This window comes from Cricetulus griseus, chromosome 6 (assembly GCF_003668045.3).
Source record: "Cricetulus griseus strain 17A/GY chromosome 6, alternate assembly CriGri-PICRH-1.0, whole genome shotgun sequence".
NCBI lineage: Eukaryota > Metazoa > Chordata > Mammalia > Rodentia > Cricetidae > Cricetulus > Cricetulus griseus.
Window position 1 is genome coordinate 91,073,579 of NC_048599.1, and position 13,354 is coordinate 91,086,932.

At 35.2% G+C, this 13,354-nt stretch overlaps 1 protein-coding gene across 9 annotated transcripts in view; it reads left to right on the plus strand.

Annotated features, from left to right (window-relative positions):
* Tfpi (tissue factor pathway inhibitor) overlaps positions 1-11,812 on the plus strand; it is a 76,363-nt gene extending 64,551 nt beyond the window's left edge. For all 9 annotated transcript variants that reach the window (XM_035446185.1, XM_027422702.2, XM_027422696.2 and 6 more), the window contains 3 exons: positions 232-324; positions 9,867-10,046; positions 11,185-11,812. In XM_035446185.1, coding sequence (XP_035302076.1) covers positions 232-324; positions 9,867-10,046; positions 11,185-11,276 — 365 coding nt within the window. In that variant the 3' untranslated portion in view covers positions 11,277-11,812. The remainder of the gene's footprint in view (positions 1-231; positions 325-9,866; positions 10,047-11,184) is intronic.
* Positions 11,813-13,354: the final 1,542 nt, after the last annotated feature.

Sequence of the window (13,354 nt, forward strand, 5' to 3'; positions counted from 1 at the left end):
CCTTATGCATGAACAGTTGCAGGATTTTGGTCACTAGCTACAAAATTACTAATGGAAATCTCAATTTACATATGTATTTAAACTTCCTTGTTTGCTAATTTAGAACAGCAGGAGGACTAAATTGCAACAAGTCTGCTGTTCTTAAGCCAACTGTTACATTTGCTTGTATGCAGAGATAGGAGGTTCTGTTGTGCTTTCAGATTGTGATTGCTTACGTTGTTTCTTCCCCAGGGAATGAATTACAGACAGACAACTATACACCTGATCTCAATACTGCAAATAACACTTTGATCCCCCAGTCTACCAAAACACCCAGCCGTTGGGGTAAGAATCTTATTTTTATTATTATTTTATGAATATATTATGAAAACAATAGAAGTGGATGTGTGTTAGAATTATCTTTTTAAAAATAATGATTTTATTATTTGAGGTTATGTTAAAATAGAGATATTTGATGTGTTTAAGGCACCTAATCTCATAAAAGCAATCATTTTTCTTAATCTTTTTTAAGATGTGCTTTGAAGTAGGGCTTCTATGTATGTAACATGTAGATGTGTTCTTTGCTTGTTTTTTTGTTTTTGTTTGTTTGTTTGATTGTTTTTTGTTTTTTCAAGAAAGGGTTTCTCTGTGGCTTTGGAGGCTGTCCTGGAACTGGCTCTTGTAGACCAGGCTGGTCTTGAACTCCCAGAGATCCCCCTGCCTCTGCCTTCTGAGTACTGGAATTAAAGGTGTGGGCCACCACTGCCTGGCTATTCTTTGCTTGATTTAATTTAGCCTCATTACTTAGTTTGAATTTGTCAACATTTTCTGTTTGCTTTTTACCTATGTCATATTTTTTAAAAACTAGCTTTTAAATGTAAGACTTTCTGTCCGTTGACGTTATTCTTAATCACAAGTTATCCATATTCATTCCACAGACTATCCTATGCATTTTTTTCTCAACTGGTATTCACTGGCCTGCTCATCTTCTTGCCTATGGATTCACTCTGTGTAGAAGCCTCCTTTCTCTGCCTTTACTCTGGCTACCCAATCAGATTCATTTAACATGGCTATCATTTGATGTGTTTACTTTGCTTAAGTTACTATGCTACAAGGTTTTGAGTATGACCATTTATCGTTTGTCTCTGTTCCAGCATTTGTCTCAATGTTAAGCATACAACAGATGACTTACATGTTTTATTTATTAATTTTGTGATTCACAGTTACAAAAGAAGGAACAAATGGTGGTTGGAAGAAAGCTGATTTTACTTTCCACGTCTTTCTGAATGTCTTCTACATTCATGTACTCACGTTTTTTATCTTTAGGGTTGGATAGCATTCTATGTATATCCTATTATGTGTTACCTTTGGGTTTACTTAATATTTAGATAGTATACTTGATGTTTTTATACTCATAATTAATAAAGTTTTAATATTAACATTCATAGTTAGCATAGTCTTTTACTATGTATAACTGGTAAACTTATAACTAGGAAATCATATTGGTTCTGAGTCTTTGGGGGTAGACTTGACTTTTCTTGGAAAAAAATAAATTATTTTCCAAATTCTCATAGCCGACTTTGCTTCTATACATCATCTCTTAACAGTTGCCTTGGGACTACATCACCTTTATGATATTTTGAAAAAACTCATCTTTGGTTAGACTTCAAAAGACTACTGCTAACTCAATCTCCAGCACTTTGTCTCTGAATGAGAAGTGAGCACCTAAGTACTGATCCAAGGCCATACTGCTTCATGCCGGCCATCAGGTCCAGGGAGAATGACTAGATGTAAAAAAGAAGACCCTGTGGCCACTTGAAACTCTCTCCTGACTCTATCTAACACATGACCTAGGGCCAAACTTTACATACATTGAAAATGGTGGAAAAATAATACATATATGTGTGTGTATATATATTATTATCATTGGCCTTCTGAAGAGGAATAATGTTGACAGAGAAGCTATTCAATAATTAAATGTCACCACTGCAATAGAATATTAGCTCTGTGTTCTCTTGGAAGATAGTGATTGTATGCAGAGGAATATTGAAATCATGTAAATTTTCTGGGAAGAAAATATCCCCTTACCAACTAAGGAGTTACACATTTAAATGCGTACCCCACATCATGAATGCCATGGACAGTGCTGTAAACCTCATTTCATCGGCGAGCACACACAATTTGAAGCAAGTACAGTGGCCTTCAGATGTATTCTCACTGAGAAGCACAGAATGTGTCTTGTCCTACTCGTTCCTGCATAGTAAATCTGGTAGCTTGTACTGACACCCTGGCAAGCTGGCTTTCCATAAATAGACAGCTTTAGCAGAGCTCACATCAGGCCTTCTACTTCCTGGCAGGAGTGCTGGCAAGAAACAAAAATGTGGCACTGCCTCTGCCAAAATTGCAGCTGTCACTCTACCTACCTGGCAAATCTCTTCACAGACAATTTTGAGTTTAATCAAAGATAATGGTTGTCCCAGACAACAGAGCCCTCCAGAGAAATATTTCTCAAATGTCAACAGATACGTTTACAAGAGATGAAGTGGACATCTTTACTGTGTCAACCAGATAAGTTTAAATGACATTTGTACCGAATAAAATAATAGAAATTTAAGTTTGTGACAATTATAAAGCTACAACAGAAACTTAGTTGCATATTAACACAGACCAAACTACTATTACTATTAATTTGTTAAGATTCCTTTTTCTTAAAACAGAAGGAAAAATCCATTTGAAATACAAATTTTGTATTGACAACAAAAAGATAGACTAGGAAACTAGGGGTTAGTTTAGGAAAATCTGTGCTACTCTAAGTCTTAATTCTGCAGAAACGAAGTGAGAAGCACCCACTAAAGAGCCCTCACATCTACCTCTCACAATACCACAGGGCCGTGTTCCCAGTTTTCAATTGTACGAATGCCTGGAGCTTACTAACTGGCATGCATCTGATCACAGAGACATAAAGACTTGGGCTGTGTTTTGTGATTTCTAGAACGAGGCCAGGCTGAACATGCCAACCTAATGATTCCTGCCTTCAGATGTTGGAGAGCTATTTGGCTCACCACTGTTGCCCCCAAGGCTGGTTTCCAGCCTCCTTTTTGGTTTTCTGTTTCAATTAGGCACCTTTCTTCTGTTCAGACTTGAACACCAATTCATCCATGTAACAGTGCATGAGGCACATTTAGATGGTTTTGATTGGAGATTGATGGGGAGAAGGGATTTGGAGACTATAAATAATGAAGTGTCACCAACTTTATCTGATAAAATTATTGAAGTACTTGCCCAGTAAGTCTAGAAGTATTTTCTGCTTAGCTTTAGAGTGATGTCTCATGGTTGGCTAGAACATTGGCTTTATGAATGGAATTCAAGTTTAATTCCAGGTCTTTAGTTTCTGGACTTGTTTTGTACCCTTGAAAAAAAGCATGCAGTTTCTCTCAGTCTCCAGTTCTCTCTTTGCCTCCTGTGGAATGCAGTATGTCATACAGTATTTAAAATCCTGTAATAGCATGTAAAACTCTTTATCCGTGTTGTCATTAATGAGAATATTGATTTAAAGACAATTTTGGTGGTGATGACACTGACCCAGATTCACCTAAGATATATAGACATTAAAGAAGTAGCTCAAAGGTATTGTTAATGCATATTTGATTATAGTTTTAATACAATTAAAGTTGTAACCTTGAATTGAATAATATTAATTCTTTATAATTATCTGAATTAATACACAATGCTTATAAACTCCAAGCATAATTAATTAAACAAAATTTCATCTTTTGTGTCTCTGAATTTTATTTGTGATCATTGGAGGCATCAAACACCTATCTATTCACCTTTATGATATGAAGTGTGGGTTTGTGTGCTTTCTAATTTAAGTGAAACTTACATTTTTGACCACCTGGCTGTTGGTAATTGTAATAGAACCTGGAAATGGAAGAATGGAAATATGAGTGTGTGGTTTTGTTCTTTAGAGATGTAATTGTCAGGCAGGAGAAGGCTTTTGTGATGAGACCTTACAGGCAATTTGGCAGGATAAGTTGAAATTTAAAGTGCCGGTGATGTAGATCCCAGGGTAAGCTGAGTCTTCTCTGGGAAAGACCAGCTTTCTCACTTCTGGATTTCCTCAGTTGCCTATAGTTCTCTGTGTACATCCTAAATCTGCTTTTCTAGTTTTACACTCTACCCTTCTGCTTGTTTTGTTCTGTTTTTTACTAGTCTAGACTTTTTACTAGTCTAGACTTACTAGTCTACTCCTCCAGATAAACTGGGAATACTCTCATTTTTTTTGTGTTCTTGCCCATATTCTACTGTTTCTCTGGTTGCTAAAATCCCATTCTTCTATTAAAGCTAACCATTATATTAAATAAACAGAAGACTATAAGTGATTGGCTGCACAGCCAAAGATCTGTGATACACCTTTATTTATAGCCTTTCCTATACAGGGTTCTCAAGACAGTATTTTTAAATTTGTTTTTATTGTATATGTATGGGAGTTTGGCATGAATGTATTCCTGTGCATCTCACGTGTACATTGCCTGAGGCAGCCAGTATCAGTTCCTAGAAAGGAATTACAGATAAATGGCCACGTGGGCCCTCTGCAAGAGCAGCAGGTGTTCTTAATTGCTGAGCCATCTCTCCAGCCCCTCAGCACAGTATTTGAAGATGAAAATGGTTCTTTCTGATTGTAAGTATATTTTTCCCAAACATTTATTTCCTGGTAAAACAGTTAATTGAAAAAATATGTTCATGAAAATTTCACAATTGTCATTTCTAAAGCCTTTTTGCTTTATGGATTGTTGAGAAAAATTCTTGAGTATAAATACCTTAAAGAACTCTGAGTATGGTTTAGTCAACCTCTAGACAAAAGCAAACAAATACCTACTTAGTTTCTCTCTTTCCTTTTTAATCTGTGTAGGCTTTCCTGTCCAGGAAAGATTTCTTACAGTCTCTTTCTATGACTTTTCCATCTCAAATTTCCTGGCTGCACAGCCTCTAAATTTTACCCTCTACTAAGTGGCCAATATAAGCAGGGAAAGAGAACTAATTCTCCAAGGAATTGCTTAGCAGTCCTTGCCTGCTTTTCAATGTTGGTTGAAGTATCAGTTTCTATGGGTTTAGTGACTACCCTTCTAGTGAATGGATGTGTGTTTTCTGTAAAGCAGGGGAGATGGTGGATTTATTGTCCATTACCAACAAGAGTAGGTTCCAGTCTGTAGCATTTTATTTATCACTGTAGGGAACTGAATTAACTCTAGTCAAATATTTTTATTGTGTAACTTGAGCATTAGAATTAAAATTTGACCATAGTCATATCATACAGAAGAAAAAAATTCTTGTTCATTTGTCAATAAATTGTCTTTAATTTGCAAAAAATTCATCATAGCTAGGCAGTGGTGGTACACGCCTTTAGTCCCAGTACTTGGGAGGCAGAGGCAGGTGGATCTCTGTGAGTTTGAGGCCAGCCTGGTTTACAGAGTGAGTTCTAGGACAGGCTCCAAAGCTACACAGAAAAACCTTCTCTCAAAAAACAAAACAAAACAAAAAAATTCATCATGGAGCAAATTGAAAGACAGTAAGTATCTGCTGGAGGAGTTCAAAAGCATATAATAAGCTCAACACAAAACATTTTTTTCTGTAGAACTTTAGCCTAGCAAACTTCTGAGCTTACAACCTGATAAAACTATATTTATAGTAGTCACTTATCACATAGACTCTCAGCACTTTGCCCAATGAATGAAAAACATATAATTTTCACCTTTATTTATGTGGTTCTATATGCATGCATTCATGAATTTGGTATTTTGGCATATAATACAAGTTAGCATATTTTGCTAATTTTAAGTTACACAGTTTTCAACATCTTAATATGGTTGTAATCATGATAAAGCCTATCACTGATAGTATACAATTATACGATCAGGTTTTCCTTATTAGTAGTGTATAAAATAGCTTATCATAAAGACAAAGACAGATTCCATGCAAGTTATGTTTAGTAGAACTGATTAACAATTATGCACATATTTAAAAGGACATATAATTGTATAAAATATAAGTCTATATTCATGTTATTCAGAATAGTAATAATATGTAGAGTAGTACATGAATATATATTTGTATATACAAATGATTTTGAGAAAAACATTTACAAAATCATTGATAGTAATTTAATTTGGGGAGGGAATTATGTAGATATTTTATCTCATATTTTTTGTTTTGGTATTATTTAAATTTTTATTAAAATTGTAATGAAATTATGTTTCTCTTTACTACAACTTATAGGAAAAAATGGAATGACTTGTTATTCAACCCCCTTCTCCCAATCCCAGAAGGAAACAAGTTCACAGGTCATGAAGTGGTTCACAAATACTAATTTTATTGATACCGTGAGAACCTACACAGGGAAGTATTGTGGGAATAAAACATTTCAATAATGTTTCAGTGCATTAAGTCCCAAGTTTACTGTATGAATTTCAAAGTCAATTTACATTAAACATGTTACTTGAAAAATGGACCCTGCCACCACCTTGTACTTTAGTAGTCACACTAGATAGTAATGTTTTCTAACAAAAAAGGAAAGGGAGATGGTATACCACGAAACCTATCAAAAAGCCCTCCAGATGGAATCCAGTCAAGTTATTATTGATGGTGGGATCAAGAGAGAATGCATTTGGCTATTAAAGTCCCTTTGGAGCATGAGCAGAAACCAGCCAGGTTAGTGTCTTTTTTTATCTATCCTAAATTTCTGTCACTAATCATAATCTAGACCAAAGAAATCACACTATGCAACTACTTCAAAATGTGTTTTCTTTTGTTGTCGCTATCAATGTCTATTTAAATAGATGTCTACCTATGTTTAGAATAACTTTGTTAACTGAACATAGGCAAACTTATCTTTTCATGAGATACAAACATATTCTATTTTCTCACTTGTGGAAATTTAGTTAGATGCTAGTCAAGGACTCCAAACACTCTTCAGAAACTGCTTTACTTTACCTATCATTTATATTAAAATAATTAAGTGGTAGTCGGCATTAACATAATCTTAAAAACAAGGAGTCCACTTCAACATTGTCTGTAATTCATGTTCTGGGAAAACAAGTACCTTATAAAAAGACTCCCAAATTGAAAATTGTTTTGTATATTTTAATACTTTACTATGTATAGTACTGAATACTTAGTGATAAATTTCAAATTATACTCCACTCTGAAAATAGCATCCTTTCTAGTATTAGAACCATGATTGCTGATGTGGTCAAAGGTATGTTGTGTTGGATCTGTGCAGATCTGGTATCAGGACTAACAAAATGAGACAAGGAAACAGCTGCCACCGTTCATTCTTGGGAAGATACCTCCAAGGGGACCGAGTGAGTGTGTGTGATAACAGGAGGTGTGTGGTGTGCATCTGCATGCTGACCTCAGCTCTCAGAGCTATGCTAGACACTTAGGCAGAAGTCACTGTGTACAGGTGGCAGAAATGTGAAGTCTTGGATGGTTAAATTGTCAATGAAGCCTTTTCTTAACTGTGTTTTTTTTTTTTTTTAATAAAGCACACCCATGAGCATGGGGGTGGCTTCTTTTTTATTTTTGTTTGTCAAGACATGGTTTCTCTGTGTAGCTTTGGAGGCTATCCTGGCACCCACTCTGTAGACCAGGCTGGCCTTGAACTCACAGAGATCTTCCTGCTCCTGCCTCCCAAGTGCTGGGATTAAAGGCATGTGCCACCACCACCTGGTGGGTTAACTGTGTTCTTAACTGCCTGCTTTCATACGACTCCTGCCTTCTGCTGCCCGGAGCTGCATGAAACCCGTTTCCACTGGCCATTAGTGAATAGGAATAGATAGTCTAAGGAAAACAGAGGTTAGAGCCTATGTGTCTATTATACCTATGGCATACACCCCATGATTTACATTCCCCTAGAAACGCCTGTTCTGGTTCTTCTGGTTCTAGTTTTAACCTGTGATGTAGGCTTTTGGTTTCTGGCAACATTCTTCCTTCTTACCTCCAGTCGAGGGCCAGTAGCCAAATTAGCTTTTCTTTTCTTAGAAGTATGTTCAATTTCGATTATGATGCTAAACTTTCATGCGGTTATATGGTAAGTGGAGAAGGAGATGCTCTCAGAGAATGAAAATTTCTCTGTCCTGACATAAGGGGCCTTAGGGTGGGCATTGCTATTAAAATACATAATAATTAATATGTAAAGAAAGGCACAGTTATAGATATCGATACATTAACTTGCATTATCTGCAACTTACTATGGACTGACACATCTTGTATAGAAAACACTAAAGTGATGTATACATTACTTACCTTCTATATACACTTTGTTATGAAATATATGTGGTGCTCGCTGGGAAAAAACACAAAACAAGTAACAAATTCCATTCAATTGCTTCTGGTCTGCCACTTTTGTTTCTGAACCCGGATGGTGACTTTGGAAGCTGAAGAGACAAAAGAGGTGCAGTTGCTAGCTATTCAAATCTAAACTGGGGAGGAATGAAAAAACACAGGATACCCACTGGAGTAGCTGGACAATAGGAGGACCTAACTGCAACATGTCTCCTTAAACTATTCATGACAGAAAGTGCTGGCATGTGGTGGAACCTTTAGAACCCATTCCCATCACATGATCTTAACTTTGGTTTATGATGGGACACATTCATATTCAAGGATGCAGAGTAGCAGAATATAAAATAAGCCTAGACACTGGATGAACACTGCTTTAGAGATCTTAAGGGTATCATTCAAAATCAGTGTTTACGTATTTAGCCAATGATCTAAATGAAACTAAATATTCTTTATGTGAGTACAAACCTTACATTTGTACATTGCTTTTATAAATTTTTCTTAAATATTAGTCCATCATCCTCAGTGCCTCTAATCTCCCAAGCTCTCACTCAGTATGTCAGGACATTCTGATTTCTATTAATCTATCTAGAAGGCAGGAGATGACAAAAATGTATTTATCAAATGAAGACGTTTCTTATGTGTTGTTCACTTTAGTTATCTTCTTTTACAGTCTTTTTCCACTTAGGGTTTACATGCTGAAAGATTGCTGCTTGCTTTCTGCACAACCTGCTTGCCTTTGCTGGGCACTAGATTCTTCAAAGTCGTATTTTCTGCCCATGAACATTTATCCGGGCTTCCTCTGCATGTGCTGTATGATATCTTACCACCTGCTGAAGACACTGAAGTTTTCCTTCATAGTTTATTACCATCAACACCTTACTTGCAGCCTTCATTTACGACCATCAGACTTAGCTGGACAGTGAGAAGTACCAGCTTGTCCTTCCTGAGAGAAATCACCGAAGAAATAAAAAAGATTTACTAAGCTCCAACTACTTTTCACATTAGAGTTATTGTTATCACTGTTGTCATTATTATCCTAGTTGTATGGTCTTGGTTTTTGGGTATTTGTTGGTCCTGTTGACAGACTAAGCTATCTATTTCAAACCGGTGACTTACTTTACTATGGAAATATGGGACATTTATTTCATATATACTAATTTATATGTTTTTGTAAATATATCGTTGAAGTTTCAGAAGTTGTTGAGTAGGACTTGGTTTGATTGTGTATAACTAATTTGTTCATATAAACACTAACCATAAACTTTCCTTTTATCAAATGTGCTCTGTTTTGTTCATTGGAGAAAGAACATGGTATTATGGACATTTCAATTTGTTTAAGCATATTCTGGGAATTGAAACTCTAGGACTTTCTTGTGTATTAGTCTTCACAGGATTCTGCTTTATTCAGAAGACATGACATCAAACTAATATGCAAGGAATACATAACAAGAAGGCTCAGATTCACCATGCATAGAGCTTACAAAATTTTCTGGGTTTTAAATTTATTTATTTATTTATTTATTTATTTATTTATTTATTTATAGAATATCATGGCCCTTCATGGTGTCTTAGTCCAGCAGACAGTGGATTGTGTCAAGCCAATGAGAAAAGATTCTACTACAATTCAACCATTGGGAAATGCCGCCAATTTAAGTACACTGGATGTGGGGGAAATCATAATAATTTTACTACCAAAAAAGACTGTGTTAGGGCGTGTAAAAGAGGTATGAAAGATACACTTCTCATTAAATCACTAATATTTGAAAGGATAATTATATTGGAATCATAAAATACTTTAACTTATGAAATAACAAATGTTTCTTTACTTATAAGAAGTAACATAATGTCTTAGTCAATGTTTGTCCTCCCACCACCAACCAAACTTATATAATACTAGTAGATATGCTAGCTGTAATTGTTCTTCATATGTATTACAGAACAATTATCAATTGCAAATAGATTCACAATCTTAATTTTTTTCTTTTTAAAAGATTTTTAATTTATGTGTGTGTGTGTGTGTGTGTGTGTGTGTGTGTGTGTGTGTGTGCGTGCGCGCGCGCGCGCGCATGCACATCTGGATATGGGTATGCCATGTGTATGTGCAGGTGTTTTCCTAATCTAAATAGGGTATCAGATCCACTGGAAGTGCAGTTGCAGGTGTTTATGGGCTGACTAAAGTGAGTGTTGGGAGTTGAAGTCAGTCCTACGCAAGAGCAGTGCACACTCTTAATTGCTGAGCCATCTCTCAGCCCCAATTTTCTTTCTTGAATGTTTAAGAACTAAGAATTTATTTTTAAGAAATACATTAAAATTTTTTGCAAGTTCTTTTAATACACCAAAAACTTTAACATTGTGATTACTTTTCTCCTGAATATAATAATGATATAATACAAAGAACACAAAGAATACTAAGAACATAGACATTAAATAAAAAAATCTGTTACTCTAGTAACCACACATTTATCACATATCTACCCTTTTATAAAATTAAGCATGTATTTTTTAATGGAATGATGATATACTCACCCAGTTTTAGTGACTTTCATACATGCAAAATGACTTTCTTTTCTTTTTTTTCTTTTTTTCTTTTGGTGTTTCAAGACAGGGTTTCTCTGTGTAGCTTTGGAGCCTATCCTGGCACTCGCTCTGGAGACCAGGCTGGCCTTGAACTCACAGAGGATCCACCTGCCTCTGCCTCCCGAGTGCTGGGATTAAAGGCGTGCGCCACCAACACCTGGCAACTTTCTTAAAAATAGATTATTTTACAAAAATACAGAGACAAATGAAAGACAGAAAATTTGAGATAAATTCTTATGTGTTCTCTTTTCACTATTATCTTATCATTTATTGTTCTTATTGTAGGTTTCCTCAAAAGAATATCAAAAGAAAGAACAATTAAAACCCAAAGAAGAAAGGAGCCTTCTGTGAAAGTAGTCTATGAAGCATTTAATTAGTGTTAAGATATAAACACATTATTGTTACATTAATTTCACTAAATATTTCATAAGGTAGTTTTACTATGATGTCTATTCTTCTACTACAATAATTTTAATGACTATATTAATAGTTAATTTTCCAGGCCATTGTGTCTGCTAAGAATGTGTTTTCATTGTTTCTTTTCTAATCTAGCCAATGTACTTTTTTAAAGCTATAATTAATTACCTGGCTACTGTGAATTTTATCTCAGTCCCTTTCAAACTATTTTCTGTTTAATTACAAGTTCTCTTACTACTAACCACATGAACCAATCTTCTCATTTCCATTGGCGAACATCTACTAGAAGATATATTTTCTTTTGTTATGATCATGAACATTATGTACTCTTGATAATCTAAACCTTCTCAATTTTATTTTTAACAATGTAAGAAATAAAATATTCTACCTTGAACAATAAACTTGACTGTTACACTGATGTTTACTAGAGAACTTCTTGCTACTTATCATAAAGGTACAGAGTTGTAAAAACAAATAAAAATCACTGTCCCTGCTTCGCTCTGCATTTGCTTCCCTGTTTAGAACTTGTTGACAATCTCTTTAAGTTATAAAAGTGTAGTCGTACATTATGATTTCTTATTTGTCAAAGAAAGTAGTACACAATGCCTTAAAGATCCATGGAAGAAGACATGAATGAGTAGGTACTGCTTTCCCACAAGACATGAATGAATTCATTTTTCATTACTTGGGTGTTGGGTGGCTGGCTAACAGCCATCTGCAACTCCAGCTCCAGGTGCTCTGACGTCCTCTTCCGGTCTCCACAGGCATCCCCGCCCCCAAATACATATGTATACATAAATTAAAAAAAAACTTTGAAAAAGCCTATGTCAGCTTTCTATATTTGTATTTCCATCAACAATTGCATCAGTTATTGTATAAAGCAAAACATATTATTAAATAAAAAAAATATAACTACACATTATATACCAATGCTTCCAGTTCAAACTATTTTAGTACACAGGGTCCATCTCCACACCAGAAGAAAGGAGAAAATGCTGCAAAATTAGTCAATTATTTATTTTGGGGGTGTTGATTTCCTAACAGCAGTTTTTAACTTTATCGTATTTTTTATGAAGTTGGCATTCATTTGTTCTCATGGTCTTTGGGTATCCCATTCTTTCTTAGGCTCTTTGACTTGAGGCCATGGTTATGTTTCCTGCATTCTCTGTGCAACATAAAGTTCCCCACTGTATCAGTCCTTCAGGAGCAGCCCTTGGATTATTCCAATCACACTGGTAGTTTCTTAGATAGCATTACTCAGAATGCTGAATAAAGAGGGCTGGGGCAGAGTGGTTCATAGGAATTCATTTATGAAGAGTAACAGGGAGGAGAGGGGGAGGTGGACAAGAAGGTGAGTGAAAAGTGAGGAGGAGGTATTTTTTTTTTTTTACTAAATAATAGTTCACATTTAATCATTACTTAATATAGTAAAAAAATAAAAAACAAAGTTTAAGCATCAATTTTAACAAATGAATGAATTTTATGAAATTCAACCTTTTTATCTGAATAATCTTGCAGCAAGATAGTGATTAGCTAATCTGATAATACATATGTAACAAAATCATAAGTAATATGAAATTTAGGAATCAAATTTTAAAATCATTCTATTAAAGTGAAGATTAGTGCCTAAATGCTCCCCATTGCCTCTTTGGCTCAACATAGACCAACATCCTTAGTTTTACAGTAAATATAAAAAGACAAAATGCAGAAATTAGTTGGGAATTGTATACTGTGTCAAATTCTTTTCATATGTTTTTTCATAATTAAATAAAAAATTCAAGAAAGGTCCATGGTTCAGGAATAATGTTTACTAAACTTGGAGGCTCTGATTTCCAGTATATGTGGATATAATGCTCCATTTTTTTCAAATTTTTGAGCCATTTTGATTCCCAGACAAATAGAAGCTCTATAGTGCTCTTTGGAAGTGATCAGTTATTGGACCCTAGGAAGATGATGACTAGATATTGAACTAGTTTTTCAATATTCCCTCAGACTTTGTACACACAGGCCAGGGGAAAGCTTTGCTATCCCCCTAGGC